Consider the following 18,991-nt stretch of genomic DNA (forward strand, 5'->3'; position numbering starts at 1 on the left):
TCCATTTATTCTTCTGTTAACTGTTTTGCATGTCAATGGAAGCATTAATCTATAATCCAGTTTGTGACTACAGTATATTTCAGATAAGTATGAAAAACAGATAGTACCCATAAATATGTTACAGCTATGCTACAAAAAGTTGTGGGTTTGCAGTATTTCTATTCCATTATTTAAAATCTTTTTTTATTTATTTCATAGGTCATTTTATAGTATAGCAGATTGTGCACCAGGATTTTTTTCTACTGAAAACAGTTAAGTTTTTGAAGTAACTATGAAATCCATAGTAGTCTTGGATAGGCTTAAAAGGAAAGAGATGACATGCTGAAAGAGGATTTAAATTTTTCTTCTGTTATTCCTACTTCCTAAAACAAAGCTTATGAACTCTTTTCCATAAACATTTATGGAATCATTTTGGGGACTGTGATATTATTCAGTCTTTTTTGCATTACTATAACCCAAAATGCTTATAAACTTTCCTCCAACATTCATGTACCTTCATGTAACTAATGGCTTGGCCTCAAAATTTCTTCAAGCATCAGTTTGGTTTGAAACTATTCACTGAGTGTTTTCATTCCAGACATAAGTATGTTAGAGAATAGCATGACATCAGATGAAGAAAGGAAAGCTAAAAAAACCCAAAACAAAACAACAACAACAAAAACCAAAAAACCCACCACCACAAAAAAAAAAACACAACCCAAAAAACAAACCAACAACCAAACCAAACCAAACAGGAAGCTGAATACATAATCTGAGTAATTTTTTGTAAGGTATGTTCCAAGCCGTATTAATACCTGTGATAGTCCCTTAGTCATAAGAGAGCAAACTTCAGCATAATAAAGCATGTTATACCAAATGCAAAGCAAGAGAAAAATCTGTATTTCAGTCTTCATGTTTCTTCTATGTTTGCCATGTATTGTACAGAAAAGAAATGTACTTAAAAGTTATGAAAATTTATAAAATATTTGCTAATTTTCCATTATTTCTTTTTGTGTATAGCTCTTTTGTGTGAGGTTGTTAAGTTAACTAGTCTGGTAATACAGAGTATAGAGAAAAGAGAAGAACTAAGGGTTACTGTTCACTGGGTAAAGAACTGGCTGGATAGCCGGGCCCCAGGAGTGGTGGTGAATGGAGGTAAATCCAGCTGGTGGCTGGTCACAAGTGGTGTCCCCCAGGGCTCAGTGTTGGGGCCAGTCCTGTTTAATATCTTTATCAATGATCTGGACGAGGGGATCGAGTGCGCCCTCAGTAAGTTTGCAGACCACACCAAGTTGTGTGGGAGTGTTGATCTGCTGGAGGGTAGGAAGGCTCTGCAGAGGGACCTGGACAGGCTGGATCGATAGGCTGGGGCCAACTATATGAGGTTTAACAAGGCTAAGTGCAAGGTCCTGCACTTGGGCCACAGCAACCCCATGCAACGCTACAGGCTTGGGGAAGAGTGGCTGGAAAACTGGCCGGTGGAAAAGGACCTGGGGGTGCTGGTTGACAGCCACCTGAATATGAGCCAGCAGTGTGGCCAGGTGGCCCAGAAGGCCAACAGCATCCTGGCTTGTATCAGAAATCATGTGGCCAGCAGGACTAGGGAAGTGATCGTGACCCTGTACTTGGCACTGGTGAGGCCGCACCTCGAATCCTGTGCTGAGTTTTGGGCCCCCCACTACAAGAGAGACATTGAGGTGCTGGAGCGTGTCCAGAGAAGGGCAACGAAGCTGGTGAAGGGCCTGGAGCACAAGTCCTATGAGGAGCGGCTAAGGGAACTGGGGTTGTTTAGCCTGGAGAAAAGGAGGCTGAGGGGAGACCTTATCGCTCTCTACAACTACCTGAAAGGAGGTTGTAGAGAGGTGGGGGTCGGTCTCTTCTCCCAACCAACAAGCCATAGGACGAGAGGAAATGGCCTCAAGTTGCGCCAGGGGAAGATTAGACTGGATATTAGGAAGAATTTCTTCACTGAAAGGGTTGTCAAGCATTGGAAGGGGCTGCTTAGGGAAGTGGTGGAGTTACCATCCCTGGAGGTATTTAAAAGATGTGTAGATGTGGTGATTCGGGACATGGTTTAGTGGTGGATTTGGCAGTGCTAGGTTAATGGTTTGACTCAATGATCTTAAGGGTCTTTTCCAACCTAAATGATTCTATGATTCTAAGGGTGTTCTCAGATTACAGGTTTGTGGTTTTAAGGACCAGCATCTTGGGAGAGTAGCAAATCAAATACTACAGGGAAGGAAAAGGATATATTTAGGAAATTCCAAAAATTAAAACAAAATCACTTTCTGAAAACAAATATACATGTAGAATTAACAGAAATTAAAGAATGGGTAAAAATGCAAGCAAAAAGAACAGAAGTGTTAATTAAATGCAATTTGTAATAGAATTGCACAAAACCAGATTTTAAAATAAAAGATTTTGGTCCTTCTGTAAATAATAAAGTAGTTGCTGGTGTAATAGAGAAAATGACAAAAATGTTTATGAAAATCTAATTTGAATTTGAGTTAATGTTAGCGAACATCTGTTTTGAGCTTTACATATGTTTTATATGTATATTTCTATAGAATTTTTGCATATATAAACTCTTACTATTTTATGAGGAGATTACCAGTAAGTGACTTTAAGTCATATTTGAAGGACATTTTTCTGTAGTTTGTGGACAGGAAAGCTCTAGTTTTGAGGCAATAATTTTTTGTTGCTGTTGTTAGATAATGATTTGCATATCTCAGTTCCCAAAATCTTGTGCTTCTTTTTGGTATGCTTTTCTCTTCTGCTTTTAAATGATATCCAGGCTTAGGGTTCTCAGAAGGTAAATTAGATTCAACTCTTGACTTAGCGGTAGAATAATGAAAGTAAAAATGTTGTTTCTAGAACGTCATATTCATGATTTGGCTCATGCTGATTTGACAGTACTTTGCCAGACCTTCCTCTCTGTAACTTTGAGCTTTTTTTGTCTGAATTATTTTTATTGCCCTTGAAACCACTTACCTTAGAAAAATGCTAGAATTCTTAAAAGCTTATTCAAAGATGGAATTTCTTTGAAGGACGGAAACAAATAGAAATAGTGTTAGAAAGCAACATTTCTCATAATACTTTTCTCCCATATTCAGGTCTAGAAGATTGCCTTCCTTCCTTACTTGTAGTCCAGCACTTTCAGAATTCCTTGAATTAGTAGCGTGGCATCTCATTTTACCGATCAGCTAGTTTAGATCCTGATTTGAATATTCAGTGTTAGCAATAACTGCAGAATCGTATGATGTGTCTGACTGTATCCAAGGTGTGTGTTGACCTAGGGAGTTTTGCCCAGTGAGGCATAATGAGATTTCTATCATGTAATTCTTTATTCCTCTGTGGTGGTTTTTCATCATATAAGTAAATCCCTGGAGTTGTGTTCTTTGTCCTCCCAGGCATAGATGCAAGGGGTTAACAAGGTTCAAAAATCTAATATTTTCTGATGTGTTTATTTGAGGAAATAAAAGTAGGGCGTTTAATGCTTGCATTTAATTATAATCTCACAGTAACATTCATAATTCTTTCAGGGGATATTATACATACATGTCTAATATGATGAGTAGAATTTTCCTGAACTACATCAATTATTTAATATTGGCCAGAGGTTATTAAATACGAAGGGAAAATGGCTTTTGATTAAAGCTACCTATGGGCATTACTGTGTATCCTATCCAGTCCAATACTGTTCACTCAGCTGCCTGCTGAGAAACAATTTCAACTTTTTATAACAATAACTGAAATGATCTCTTGTCTAATATGGCAAATCATTTAAGGTACAGCTCTTGAAAACTGACATGAAACTGATTATTTGCAGTTGCAAAAGGGTACTGAAATGAAAATATGAGTGAAATGACATTTCACTTAAAACTATGCTTGACTCTCAGTATAGAGGAAGAGGCATGTGAAATGAATGGAATAAAATTTGGCCTAGTTCAGTGTATAGAAGACCAGATCTGTTGTGATTAATTGCAAGAGAGCAATTTCTGAATGTTAAAACCCTGGTCTAAGTTTGAAATAAATGGTTTTAATAATACCATTAATATCTTTTATTGTTGTTGTTTATTGTTGTTATTATTTATGCTTTGATATTGCTATGGTAACCTAGAGGTTTCCTTCTCTCCTTTACAGAAGGTGAAGAGACTGGAGTGATGGATAGTCTCTTGGAGGCCTTGCAATCAGGTGCAGCTTTTCGAGACCGAAGGAAAAGGACACCAAGGTCTAAAGGTGAATATTCTATTTTACATTTTATTTTCCAGAGCAAGTTAAAAGCATTTTGGGTCCAGTGCTCTAGAACTTAAGTGCTATCAAGTTTTATTCTTTCTTCAATGACAACTTTCAGGGATGTTCAGGCTGTTTTGCTGAAGTCATTACCACTTTGGAGATTAATTTACTGAACTTAACAGGGACTGATTATTATGACAAGACTTTTTGATACAGCCACATGTACTTTAACTTTTTAGGGTTTATACCTGAATGGGGGAAGGAAAAGTCATTTTGCCCCATAAGTGAATCAAATTATTTCACCGGTATATAACTGCCACTTTACTCCTAGAAATATCTAACTTTTAAATAATTCTGCTTAGTAATGTTGTTACAATACTCCAGTAACTTTCAGAGATGTGTTTTATTTCCATTGTTTCCTTGCTTTTCCAGACATACCACAAAATCTCAGTCCAACCACACAGAGACCTTTGCTGAAAGCTTGTAACCATGGTAATGAACCGTATTCATGAATTGCATGCTCTTCTTAGCTTATGTAGTTGATCTGTGCTTTCAAAAGACTGCTGTGATTTTTTTTTTTTTCAGTTTTCTAACATTAGTGGAATACTGAAACCGTATTGGAACCTGCTTTTTAAGAATCATCTGAATATTACATCCTGAAACTATACTTACTGATTACTTTGCAAAGCAAAATTGATTACTTTGTGGGTATTTTCTTTATTTAAAATTTGGTTATGTTTTTAAATGTAGTACTTTCATAATCTTTAAGAACAATTATGCAAGGATTTTTTAATAGATTATGGAACTATAATAGAAAGCAGAGATTGCGGAACATTTTAAATGTTACTAAGCGTTTATCATACCAAATCAGAGAACTTTTTCCATTCATTCTGTTTTTCTTTGTCTTGCTTTTCTTGATACTATAGCTGGAATGGTTTAAGCTATCATTTACCAGTATAATTCAAAAGGGATGTTGTATCAGCAAGGTAATAGTAAATTAATCAGTTACTTCATGAAAAAATATTTATCCAAATTTTGAGCATGAGTCTCATGCATATGTTTATTCATAAACTCCTGAACTATCTCACTGAAATCAGTAAGATGTGCTCATATGTGAAAAGTTACAATGAGGGTGTGTGTGCTTTTTAGCTTTGTTTGTTAGACAATCTACAGAATATTATATATTAGCCATGTTTTAATTAAGCTTGAAGAGACAAGAGTGACTGTTTTCAGTGGATCATAACTAGTGGTCTCAGGAAAAAGTTTATATATGTAATACTTGTGTTAAAGAAAAATTTTCATTGAAACTTAAAAAAAAAAAAAAATCTCCTTTCTTAGTTTTGTAAGCAAATGCATTATCCTTTGATATTTAAATGCACTGCAGAGTTTATAAAGCAGATGCCATCAATTTGATGATATTAATTATACCTCATGTTTAAGTGTTTATTTCTTAAGTGTCTATAGCAAAAAAAGAGCATACAGAATTTGGCATTATTAAACAAGAAATTAAAGAAAATAGAGCTGGAAGGACAGTTGAAAGATAATTAATTCAGTTAGAGGAATTGGCTCAAAGAAGAATCAAGTATATTTGACAGGTGCTTGTCTAGCACATGACATTGATATTTGAATAATGACTACAGAGCATATCTGAATTTATGCTATAAGTGTTTCTGCTTGTAAGAACAATTATGTTGAATTCTGTTTCTTTTCAACCTATTCTATCTAGCTAGCTAGCTGTCTGTGGACAGACAGTGTACTTTCCAGTTTTCAAACTAACTGCATTTGGACAAACATTAGGACCATGTTTTATGTTTAAGGTTAAAAACAAAACACCAAAAACAAACCAAAAATCCCCCCAAGATTTTAATTCTGCAAAATCTTAGTCTAACCCGGGGACTGATTTGTACATCAGATGGATATAATTTGGTACTGAAGTTTGAAGTTCAGACATTTGATTTGGAGAGAAGAGTAAAAGTAAACTCTTGGATTTTTTATTGTTTTTATCAAAGTCAGTTTTTCCGTAGAGCACTTTGAGACAATCTGGTTCTAAGACATTTTAAAATGAATTCATCTTTTCTTTCACCTGTCTTATTAGCTCAGGAACAGGATAATACATATCTAAGCTTGCTTTTAAGGAATTCATTAGTATGATGATACCATAAGGATACCAATGGTGAGTGGTGATAGAAATATATGGTCATTGGTTGCTCCAAGTTAATCTGTGAGGTGAACTTTTTTTTTTTTTGCTATTCAAAGTCTGTGTAGGTAGTTGAGAATTTACTTTTAATAATTTATTTTGTTGTTGGGAAATCAGAAATTATGTAGGCTGCATACTATCTAGAATGAATACTAGACCCTGAGTATCAATGTTTATTTTTAGATAATAATAACCTCACTGAAGTTAATGATGTGGCCAGTCAAAGCAAGAATTATAATGATAAAGTTTAATTTTCTGTTTCTGAGTTCAACAATGTATAATGTCAGGTTTTTTTCAGTATTATCCTCTATATAATTTTTTCTTGCACTTTATATCTAATATAGATAAATATGCAATAACCTATTCTTTCTATGTATATGTGTATAATAGGTGATGAATACTGTATATAATGCTTTATTACATATACACTGTATAAGCAAGAAGTCTGTGATTTCAGCCCACTTCAGAAAAATTGGGATATGTCATCAGACAGAAGTATTGGCTTTGTCCTTCATTGATTTGCTGTTTTTCCCAACCTAAAATTTCAGATGGATGCTAAATTTTGTATCATGGCAAAAAAGCCACTGATTTACTCCAAGTTTAAAATATGTGGAGACCAATAAAGTCCTTAAGCAGCAATTCAAGCACTTTCCTTTGCTTCTGTACTGCTTTTGGCTGTTTGTGTTAACTGGTAACTGGTTTGGTTACTGCTGCTTCTGATGAGACTAACAGATTCACTTCTAGTAGGTATACTTTATTAATACACACTGCAGATTCATACCTAGGATGAACTTCTTTGACTCATCACACAGTCAAGAAGAATTACAAGCCCTGACTTGAAATGTCTGCCCTCTGAATCATTCAGAATGTAGCAATCTCTGTTGGGCAGATGCTGTCGAATTCTAGCTAATCTCTTCTGTTTCAAAACAAAACCAAACAAATGAATAAAAACTGTTTTAGTCTTTACGATTAAAGATATTTCTCTAAAAAGCTGGAATAGAAATCAGACCCCAGCATAGACAGAACTAGAAAGTAGTGGCTCCACGTCTCACAGGCGATGGCAAGTGAGAGAAATACAGCCAGAATGCACACTTTCTCCATAGCTGTAATATAAATGGAAGAAGGAAGGAAATCTCTTTGGCCATTGCCATTGCCGTCCTCAGTATGATACCGCTCAAGGTACCAAACTATCCCTTACTCATGAGGCTGAGCCAAGCCCTATAAAACAAAGTAATACAGAGGAGCAAGCCAACACCACTTAGCTCTAGAACTGAGAACTGAAATGGTTTCCTTTAACTAAATGGACTGCTTAAGAAAAACAAGGAGAAATAGTAAATTTAGTGGAATGCTAGCCATTGGTTTGCCATTTTTCTCTTCATCATCTGTTGAGCTCCCCAGAAAGCTCTGGTAATGTTCAGCTGATATTTCTGATTAAAAAAGAGTGCTGGTTCTCATGCTGCATCCCAGGGTAGCTTCTTGGGTGTGTTATTTTATTTTCAGTCCTACTGCACTCTTCTTTCATTGAACAGATTGCCTCTTTCTAACGTTTTATGTGGTTTTTGTCAAGTTTAAATCTATTCTATTTCTGTGATCAGAATTACCAATCGTATTTTTTCTGCTTGTGATAAGGCCCATCAGGTCAGATAATTTCTTGCTGAGGAAAAGCCCTGCTGCATAACTAATAGAAATAATATACATTTGGAATTGCTATGTCTTGGAAATGTTCTAACACCTGAAGAATACAAGTAATTTTAACTAGATTTTGTTGACATCGGTATGATTGGTATATTTATTTCCTTTATTTCTATTCATGGTGCCTTGTTTTTTCAAATTAACAACTGGATTACATATATGTTCAAAACTACCTGTTCATGTTACAGTTTTCTTTAACTGCAAAGAGCCATAAACTGCAGTAAGTATTGTGGTATATGCTTTTGCTGTAATTCCCATTCAGAGCACTGTATGACACAAGTAGAGTATTAGTATAGCTTTAGTGTTGTACTTTAGTAAGGTTTTGATTCAGTAGCATCTAACGGGAGCTTTTTTTTATGTTATTTAGGGAGCAGAAGAAAGCACTTAATTTTCAATCATTGGGATTTTGCACATTAGAAAATCATTTCAAGCAGCTAATAGCTATGGCTGATCTGAGTTTATCAGTTATTTACAACAACAGTCAAGGCATATTTGCAGCTTGCACATTTATTTCAAGCTAGTTAAGTTCAAATACACATAGAAGCATACCCAAGGCAACACAGAGCCCACTGCAGCACAGAAAGCTGCGTTATTCCCTAAGTTTTCGGTCAGGCTTTGCAGCCTGCATCAAGTTCTCTGCTGCTATGGCTACGCATTTATTTGCAGTAACATTAGCCAAGGTAATGTTATCTGAAATGCATGAATACAAATTCGAGATGCAGCTTTGATTGCATGTTTATATACCTCAAACGCAGCAGACAGCATTTTTCTTTACAAGTAGATTGTATTCAAAATGCTGTGAGTAAAGAAAAGCTGTAATAAAATGGAAGTAAAAAAAATACAGATTGCTTTTTGGGACTGCAAAGGTTGAAAGAAATCTTTCTGTTTCAGTCAGTAATTGGGTTGTGGACTATATTTCCAAAGGTAACAATAAGGTCTTGTTTCTATATTCAAATCAAACTTCCATGGTAAGAGATAGTCATAATTACTATAGCTGTTTGTTCAGTAAGTCTATAAACAATAGAAAAATTTTTGTGTCACATTTAGTCTGAAGCATTTTAAACACCTCTGTTAAATAAAATCCTTGTCAAGCAATGTCATTCTGGCCCCAATTAAGCAGAAGAAAACCCTTTTTTCATGTTCGTTGGGCTTTTTTCATCTCTCATTCGTAATAGAACTGTCATCTGAGGTTCATATTAGTGTCTCTGCTACGTTATTTTTGACAATCATAGCTGACAATGAGCTCAGGCTCATCTTAATTCTTGAAACTGACAGTGCAGCCACTTAGAGGTCACTATTTTATTTCATCATTGCTGTATATGACAGCAAACTATGATTGACATTTCAACGTAATTTTTCCTTATTTTTTTCTTAAGTCTGTTTATGTTGCTGTCTTTTCCACAACCGTATGTAGCAAACATTAGGAAGTACCTAAACTGGAGAAAAAATGAAACCTGTGAAGATAACCTTTTACCCAGTACGTGTTAGTAGTAAAGATGCGTTCTTGAGCACTACCAGTTCTTCATGATAGGTACTGTTTTGAAGGCACTATGTGTGTTAGCCTATTCTTCTTTCTGTATATGATCTAAAAACATCAGTGTCTGTACCTGTGGTGGAGAAAATTTTTGTAAGGCTTTGTGAAGTTTTACTCAATAGACAAGTTTCCTCAGCAGAAGACTTAGAATATCTGTGAGCACTGTTATGAAACGAAAACATTTAATACGATTTCTATTAAAAAAACCAAAACATAGTTCTCAGTCGTTCCCATTTTAAGACCAAAGCTTCACTTCAATACTGATTTCATAGGTCAAGTAAAATTGCTGCTTATTCGAACAGAAATAATTCCCCTGAATCCGTCTGCACTGTTTATAATAAAGGTTTTTTCCTAGAGCAGACAGCAGAGTTCTAAGAAACTGTAACCGTAAGAGTCAATTTTGCATGTGTGGAAAAAATAATATCCAGTCAATTTTGCATATGTGGAAAAAATAATATAAAAATTGCCCATTTGTATTTGTTTTTTTTAGAACTATTTCTGCATTGCCATAGTTGCATACACATACAGTCTCTCATAGAGATGGCCCTGAAGAATTTACATTCCAAAATATCTAGGAATAAGATTAATTTTGATGTGAAGTTTTTAGGATCTTTTTCTAGTAATCTCCCTCTTGTAATTTAATGGAGTGGAGAAACTATTCAAGTTAGAAGGGATGACAGCCAGCGAGAAGAGTTTTGGATGCAAAAATGACAAATTTTGATTTATTTTCTTTTTTTCCCCAGAGCCTTTCCAACAAAGTTAATAAAATTAACCTTTATATTATAAAGACTGACATAAAGAGAGGCATAAAACACTTGTTTGTTTATTTATTTATTTATTTATTAAATGCCAAATACTGCAAAATGGATTCAAGCTCTATTAAGAATGGAAAAGGGTACTTCAAATTAGTAGTAAATGCATATTAGTACTGTGAAAATTTTGGTATAGAGAGAAAAAAAAACCAAATTTTGTTAACTTTCCCTTAATATAAGCCAAACACACACTGTCAACCTTAGCACTGCCTGTATTTAGGAAAGGAGAGGAGGAATTGTAATCCTACAAAAAATGTCTGTGTCTGTTTTATTACTCCTCTTACAAAGTCTTGTGAGATTTCCCGTATCAACTCCCATGAGTAAGGTGACACGCATATCCACCATTCTGTGTCTTATCATAAAGAATTATTTGTGAACATAATATAGGCAAGAAAGAGAACCAAAGCTTTTTAAGAGTAAAAATTTTAGGTGCCACCTTGAGACAAGGTGGACCTTATAATGGGGTTTATTCTCCAGAGGTTTGACAACTTCATTCCTAAAGTGAGACCCTTTGACGATGTCAAATTAGGCACTCAGAAGAGCTAATTGCTTTTGTAAATACCTTGCCAGTGTTCATTGGTACTAGTTGAATAAGACCGCTTCTCTCAGGGGAAGCAAGGACATTTTCTGCAAGATAAGAACTGTGGCAAAGAGGTGACATTTGAAAGCAGTGACACTGTATATTCCATAATTGCACATACAGTAAATGTCAGCTTCATAATCGTCTAGCTAGATAACCAGATTTCCAAAAGCTATGGCAAGCAAGTTATATATTCAAAGCAGTCTTCTGAATATGCATCAGTGGACAATCTTAAATCTGCAAAGGGAACTGTAAATTACTAACAATTTACCCATATTTGTCTCTTCATTGTTTAGTCACGCAGAACTTCCTATTCGAAGACAATTACTGAGTTGATCCATATAGCAAAGAGGTTCTGTCACTTCTCAGAGTACTTTTCAAGTCTTTTCTGTATTTGTTAAACAAGATTTTAGGTATAAATTTACCAGACTCTCACTTCTGTTTTCTGAATGTTTTCTGTTTTAAGAACAAGTAGTATCTAAATTTCTGCCTCTTTCTTCAACGGCTTTAAGAACTCTGATCCAAATAGAATAAATGATGTTTCTATTGACTGAACAACAGCCATAATGCTCTTTACATTGTTTTATACATATATATATATATATATATATATAAATCTTCTTAAAGGGGTTATCTTTCTTAAAAAAAAAAAGTGAAATATTGGGTAGGGAAATTTCATCCGCTAGGCATTGGAAGTGAGTTTTCTCTGGTTAAAAGACTCCACTGGGGACAAAATCTGAGATGGAAACAGTGTATCAGCCTTGACCTGAGTCTGTTTTGTGACTCAAGTGATGTCTGGTTAATGCAACGTTGTTTAGTCAGTAATTCAAAAGATGCAGAGAAAGCACAAAACATTACTCATGAAATTCTTTAAGCACACTTCTTAATTAATCTTTCTTTGCCATGTAAGTGAATATGTTCCCTTAATGTTCTGGGTTTTTTTTCCTCTTTTGGGAGAATTTAGTTTCATTTTTTTCCTAAGTGGTTGTTGCAACAGAGCAAAAATGCACAGTGCAAAAGAAATAGTGGAGTTATGTTTCTGCCTGATTTTTTTTTCATTATAAGCCAATGCTCTGCAAAGGTACAAATAAAGGTCATTAAATAGATGCAGGGAAAACAAAGGGTATCCTGCAGCTTGTTCCCTTTGTTGGGGTAGGAACACTTGGAAGCTTTACTTTCAAGTTGTGGAATACTCTAAAGGGAAATTGGCACTTAAGTTGAGCCAGAACAGGTGATTGTGTCTGTAAGTTGCTTGATAAATGCAGTATCATCTTTGTTTCATTCCAAAAATAGATGAGTCTTCTGTATTTCCATCATACATGCCTAAGGCAAAATCTACATCAATCACCCAACAAAATAATCAGAAGCCTCAAGAGACTTTTGGTGGCTCAAACTTAGAGATCATAAGTGGTAAAGGAAGGAAATATAGGGGGCAAATGCAGCGTTCACATGAATGGCAGAAGGAAAGATGATAGCCAGACTTAGACTGAATGATCTGGAGTAGTGTGAGGTGGTTGGACTGTAACTCTTCTGTTCTTATGTTGATGTAGCTTACAAATCCGAGATGAAAATCTATAATTTAAGTGATTTCAGGAAAGAATATTTGGATTTTGGAGGATATTGGGCTAATCAAGAATCTATTCACTTCCAGCATACACTGTAAAGTAGTTTGACCCTTGTTCTTGGCATGGTAATGTTGTGTTTTTTTTTAAAAAAAAAAAAAACTTTTTAAAGCAAGATCATTTTAATGAAACAGAAACATTACTTGAAATCCATGCAGTTTCCTAGCAGATTTTGCTTCCTCAAGATTTGCAAAAATCAGGATTGCTAATATATACTCTTTCTTTCTTTGAAAGACTACAACAATGCCTTGTTAGGAGCGTGGTCTTTCTATGACAATAGTTTGTCCTGATATCTTAAAAATAAGACTTTTTTGTAATGGTGAGGGGGTTTTTTTATTTTATCTGGCGAAAGAGTTTTTTTCATGCTTTATTGTCTCATTATATTTATCTAACTCCATATAGAGAAATCAAAGAACTATTATCTGACCCTACAAGTTTGACCATATTTACATTAGGTTTTCAAAAATCTAAAAGCTGAGGTTTAGAAAACTAAGAGTGAATTTATTCTACATTGTATTCAAACTTGCAGTCCTTGATTTTTCTCTCTCCTTGTGGCATAGCGAAATGATAAGAAATTGAAAAGATAACATCGAGAATACTTGGTGTCATAAACAGGGAAATGGAATGAAATCTCAGCAGATTTTCAGCATGGGCAAATAATTATTCCAGAGTTTTTTCTTCTTATCTGTTTTCTTAGGCTTTAAGCCTGTTTCTTTGTATTTGAAAAGAGATGAGTGTACATGGTATGTTACAGTACAGTGCACATACAGATACTTGAATTAGCTCTGGACAGACTACTTTGTCTACTTAAAGCAGGATAGCTTTTAGGCCAGGAACAAATTTGGGTATCACAACCCAGTTTTGGGGTTTCAAAACAAATTTGGGTATCTGTGTACAGCACCTAATTGAGCTATGCGTTTCAGGAGCTATGTCCCAAGAATTTTAACAAGCCTTGAACCACGGAAAAGTAGGATGCACTGCCATAATGTACTATCTTTTCATAGGTTTCTTTTCTATTTCTGAAATCTGAATTAACTAATTTAATAGGTTATATATTTTCATATCTAGAATCACTTTGTCACTTGGGTTCTTCCCTGCCATTTGGAAACCTATACTGGCTAGAAAGGCAGCATTTTCTGATAACCGCTTTTCATAAACAGAAAGAGGGAAACCATTTTAAATAATCTGAAAACAGGATATGCCTCCTGTTTTGCTCGATTTACTGACAGTTTGTTTTATTTAAAATACGAGATTAATTTCTTCTTCACCAAAAAATAAGTTGTAATAGTGGAAATGGAGAAGATTGTATTAGTATTATAGATACTTGTCACATGGAATGGAATGAAATCACCACTGTTTTGGTATAAACATCTTGGATAAAAGAGCTTAATTAGAACCACAGGTAAACTATTCATTGGCAAATGCCTGCCTAAACTTGCAACACAAGTTGATAGGCTGGTATTTTCATGGTTAGAGCTTCCAGGTCATGGTACGCATTTTACTTCAGTCACTGGATTTTTGTGGCAGGAATCATCATCAGCCTTCCCCATTCAATATGAATATTTGAATAGCTAGACTCAGTAACATTTGTTATTTATAGTGAAACTCTGTGAGCAGAGGGGCTAATGAACAGAAGGGAACTTTCCAGGGATATGGAAAACACGGTTTAAATCCTCTCCCTGAAGGAATAATAGACTCTGGATGAACCAGGGTTAAACACAACTGAGTGAGAGTTTTCATTACCCAGGTTGACTTTGACACCTAAGTTTTACTGGTCTTTTAGTTTGGTAACTGAATTTATTAACAGCAGAAAAAAATAGTATCAGAATTGTCTACCTTAACTGAGAGGCAGCGGTTTGAGGTACTACAGATGTGTAAGAGAAATAAGCCTTCAAGGTAGAGACTGATGGGCTACATTGATCTTCCAATTGTTTTCTCTAGCCTCTGAAGAAGGGATCAGGATATATACTCTACTAATACATAAAGGCTTCTGTTGCTTTTATAGCTTTGTACAAGGTTGGGGTTTTGTTTGTTTTTTACTGTAGTCATAATTACATTTGGTGATTTTAATTTTTTTTTTATGTTTCCTTAGTTTCAAAAGTAGAGATTATTCCTCAAATGCTTTACTTCAATTCCTTGCCAAAATTGCTTTCTCTTCCCATAAGAACTGTCTCTTGAGAAATTTATGTGAGGACCACTTCTTATTTCAGTGGGTGCGTTTTATTGGTGTCATTACTAGAGAAGGGAAACTTAATATACTTTTTCCTATTATGTTCTAAGAAATAAATATTTTTGTTGATCCATCTTTTCCATGAGAAAGTACACTTTATGATATCTAATCTTTGACTCCACCATCATTAGCTCAAGAACTGGGTGAGTCAATCTAATGATTCCAAACCTGCTGATAACCCATATGAACACGATGCCAAATTAGGCAATTAGGCTGATGGAGGAGCCTGGGGAGGACTCTGTTAAATTTTGGTCAGTGTTTAAAAAATGAGATGAGATTAAATGAGACCTACATCAAAAAAAATGCTAGAAGCTGGTGGAGTGCCCTATCCTTTCATCTGGTCCTAAACCATTCTGGGAAGGAGGGGTTTGTTGGCTTTAGTTTTGGGTTGTTTGGGTTTTTTCCCAGATTACATTGTTTGGTTCTTAAGCTGAGGTCTACAGGGTCTGCTTTACAGATGTGACAAACATCTGCAGTGAAAACAGTAGGATCAAAGCACTACACACATAAAGTGCTTTATAATGTTAACTGCTCTGGGATATCAGGTATTAAGCATTTTTAACTGATCTCCCAAAATTAATGTATGTATTTAATCTCTTGAAGAAATAAAATACCTCATAAATATAGATACACAATTTAGGGAGCTTAGGCTCCTTATACTGGCTAGAGAGAGGGACATACCCATCTTACACAGGAGTTAGCTTATATAAATTGCTAGTAGTCAATGAGTTCAGGCCTCTAATTTAAAGTGCTTGAGGCTGAGACACCTGAAGAGGTTTCTCCAAGTTTTAATTCTCCATCTATAATAAAGTTAATAAAACATGGCACAGCACACTCAATACTGAAGAGAAAACAATAGCTTGAATAGCTGCTCTTTAGGTTAGTATATTCTGTCCTAGGCAATGAATGATACAAGTTCTTGCGTGGGGGGGAGTAATTCTCTTACAGTGCATATATATAAATATTTGCATTAAATTTGCCTGCCAACTTTCTCGTGCTTCCAAATTCTAGTACTTTGATACTCAGCTCTTTCCCTTTACTATAGAGTGTGTTTGTGTAATTTATATTATACGGCTAGCTGCAATGATAATATTTTTGAGTGTACTAGTGTTTCATTAGACTAGCTGGATTAAAAGTAAATGAATCAGTACCGTGGCTTTAAGTTATGTAGCCTACCTGGTATGCAAGATAAGTTCATAATTTCAGCATAAAGAGTAAATCAGGATTGATGCATGAGTAGTTGCAAACTCTGTTGTGGCTATTCAGCACAGGATAAAAGTACTTTGCTATCAGGTAATCCCTAGTTTTATAATTGTACTGTAGATGGTAGTCTTCCCCTTTCCCTAAGAAATATAAAATCGTTTTAATTCTGTGTGATCCATCATCAGGCAACTACTCAAAAAAGTAACATTCTTAAATGCTCTCAAATGTCCAGTAGCAAAAATAAATGAAGGGCAGAGTGCATTAAGGGATTTCCAGTTGTGTCTCACAGGGCAGAGAAAACTGCTGTGAGAGAGCTCTTGGGATAGCTCCTACTCTTGCTGCCTTTAGCAATAGCTTCCTGACTAATCAGTCTCCAAGCTTACCCTGGTGCTTTAAGTCTGTTCTTTCTCTGTTGCCAACCGCTGACTGAAAACAGGACACAGCCAATTACTCTCTGCTGAGTTTACCCAGTCTCTGTTTATCCACCTAACAGCAGTTGCTCTGAGATCATTTTGTTGAAAACTTGTTATGTAGTGAGATCTCCTATTATAAAATGTTGGGTTTGTTTCAGTGGGGTCAAAAATATATGAATCTTCCAGTCTAAGACTGGATATTACATTATTTGGAATAGTTGCTTCCTATGGGACGGAAAATAAAGCATGTGGAAGTGGAATTATTTTCTTCCTTTTCCATGTCCCAATGACAGTCAGGAAGAGGTTTGTCTTCATTATTAAAAGTTAAAAAATATACTGGTAATGACTGTGTCTTTGATTGAGGATACTACTAGCTATATCCTAATTTCTTAGTTTGAGGTCTGATCTTCCTTCATGGATCTTTTTTTCTTCCTTTCTAGTTGTTTCTGAAGCTGTATGAGTGATACCTAATGATAGTTTTTCTTGTTCCCAGCCACATCTTGTCGCTTCCTTATTCTAAGCCCATCTTTCTTACTCATCTATCAGTGCTATAGTACATTAGAACATTCAACAGTACCACTTAACTGTAGTATATAAAACATTTTACTCCTGCTTCAGTCTGTAACGGCAGATTTAGCCTAATAAAAAGGGCATTTTTGACCTGTACCAATAAACTATAAAATGCACTGTGGCCTAAATGAGAATATTACTTACAGAAATCTTCTACACTCACATTAGTCATAAAGCTTTGGTGAAATTGTGCATGTTGAAGGAACTAAGCAACCAGAAAGGCTGCAAAGGGATCTCCAGCTAATCTTTTATAGTAACACAAAATAGAGTATACTTTTGATTGTTATTTTTCTAATAACTGAAAGTACAAAAGGATAGATTAAAAAATTATGTTTTAGCTTGCTTAAGAGAAAGCTAAATGAGAGGCAGGTCAGCAATAACTTAATGTACTGTCCAAACTTCGTAAAATATTTTTAAATTAAATAGCCATACTGTTTACGTCCTTTTAAAGATCTGGGGGAAAGGTGAGGGGGCAGGGTTCAAACATACACTCAGATCTCCTATCCAAAACTGTGTGTAACTCAGAATCTGGATTTGCTCAGAAGTTGCTGTAAGATGCACTTTAAGAACCGCTAGCTCTGGTAGTGCACCATACAATCCAACAAGGTTTTCTTCATCTGTGCCTCTACAACGCTAGTACATTGAGTAGTTGCAGGGTATTTTCTCCTATACTTAGCACTTCTCTGCTTTTAATTTAGCCTATTTAAAAAAAAAAAAACAAAACAGGAGTTACTACTTATTTTTAGTTTGCAAATCTTTATTCCCTTAGCCTGCATTGACGTAGTGGAAGTTATTTAAATGTTTGCAATAAGTAATACATTTCTGCAAGCGATAAGAAAACTTATTTGGTCAAGAACACTTTTTAACAAGAACACTAACTGCATTTTATATGGAAATAAAGTTTGACTAAAATTAATCTTCTAAGGTCTAGTTTTGTTGAAGCTAAACTGAACATGTTAGGGAGAACAATAGCAAAATATGAGAAATTGGAAAGCTCTTTTTAAGCTGCCAGTGTATGTTAGTAAAGGGCACACTCCACTGCCTTATGCTCTTGGCTTCAGTTGCAGATTTCAGCCTTAATTTTTTTTTTAGTTATTAATGTGGAATTCTCTTTACATCAAATTGTCCACCTTCAAAAACCAAATTGAGTGCAGTAAAATTTTATAATCTGTTAGTTTTCTTGGAGTATGATGAGCATGCTATTGGAGAAGTCCACTTCAAGGTGCTTTTTGTATTCAGAAAACACTGCAGCATTGCTGCCCTAAACAAGATTTTCAGATTTTGGAGCTAATGGTATACTTGGTACACTTGCATGAGGTGTACTGGCAAGAACTAGAAAACCTAAAAAAAACCATATATTGCCCTTGAATTGTTTCATTCCGTTGAAGCGCAGTGCTTCTCTGTAGTATCAACTTCTGTTGTGTCTCTTGGGGACAAAAAGAGTTTGGTGGTTCTCACACCATGTAATATTAAAAGTATCATAATTGGTATTTCAAGTCCTTTTAACATGTTCTTGTTTGGTGTATCAAAGAAATTAAAGTTGAGCTTTGCACTTATACCATTTTCAGTACGTGTTGAAATTCTTCCTCCTTTTACTGAAAGTAATGTATACTTTAACGGATGTTTTACTCGTCGCTTTTGAGGAGTTTCTTATCTTTGAGGTATATGAGCTGAGTAGTGCAGTGTTGGATTTAATGTTAGTTCTTAATACTTGTATAGAAGTGGTGTGTGGAAGTGAACAAATTCACCCAAACAAAGTTGAAATATCTTTCAGTTTACTCAGTAAATCAGTCCAGGCTTATTAAGTCAACCTAAGAAGAGAACTTCTATCAGTTAAACTTTCCACTGGGATTTATGATTGCAGTGCATATAATACCTCATTACTGATCAATGCGCAAGAGATGTTCTGTTGTAATTTGTATT

At 35.2% G+C, this 18,991-nt stretch overlaps 1 protein-coding gene across 4 annotated transcripts in view; it reads left to right on the plus strand.

The window, feature by feature from the left end:
• DIAPH3 (diaphanous related formin 3) overlaps window positions 1-18,991 on the plus strand; it is a 249,115-nt gene that overhangs the window by 185,020 nt on the left and 45,104 nt on the right. For all 4 annotated transcript variants that reach the window (XM_075488665.1, XM_075488675.1, XM_075488656.1 and 1 more), the window contains 2 exons: window positions 4,123-4,218; window positions 4,648-4,707. In XM_075488665.1, coding sequence (XP_075344780.1) covers window positions 4,123-4,218; window positions 4,648-4,707 — 156 coding nt within the window. The remainder of the gene's footprint in view (window positions 1-4,122; window positions 4,219-4,647; window positions 4,708-18,991) is intronic.

The sequence above is a fragment of the Mycteria americana genome, chromosome 1, assembly GCF_035582795.1.
Source record: "Mycteria americana isolate JAX WOST 10 ecotype Jacksonville Zoo and Gardens chromosome 1, USCA_MyAme_1.0, whole genome shotgun sequence".
Lineage (NCBI taxonomy): Eukaryota > Metazoa > Chordata > Aves > Ciconiiformes > Ciconiidae > Mycteria > Mycteria americana.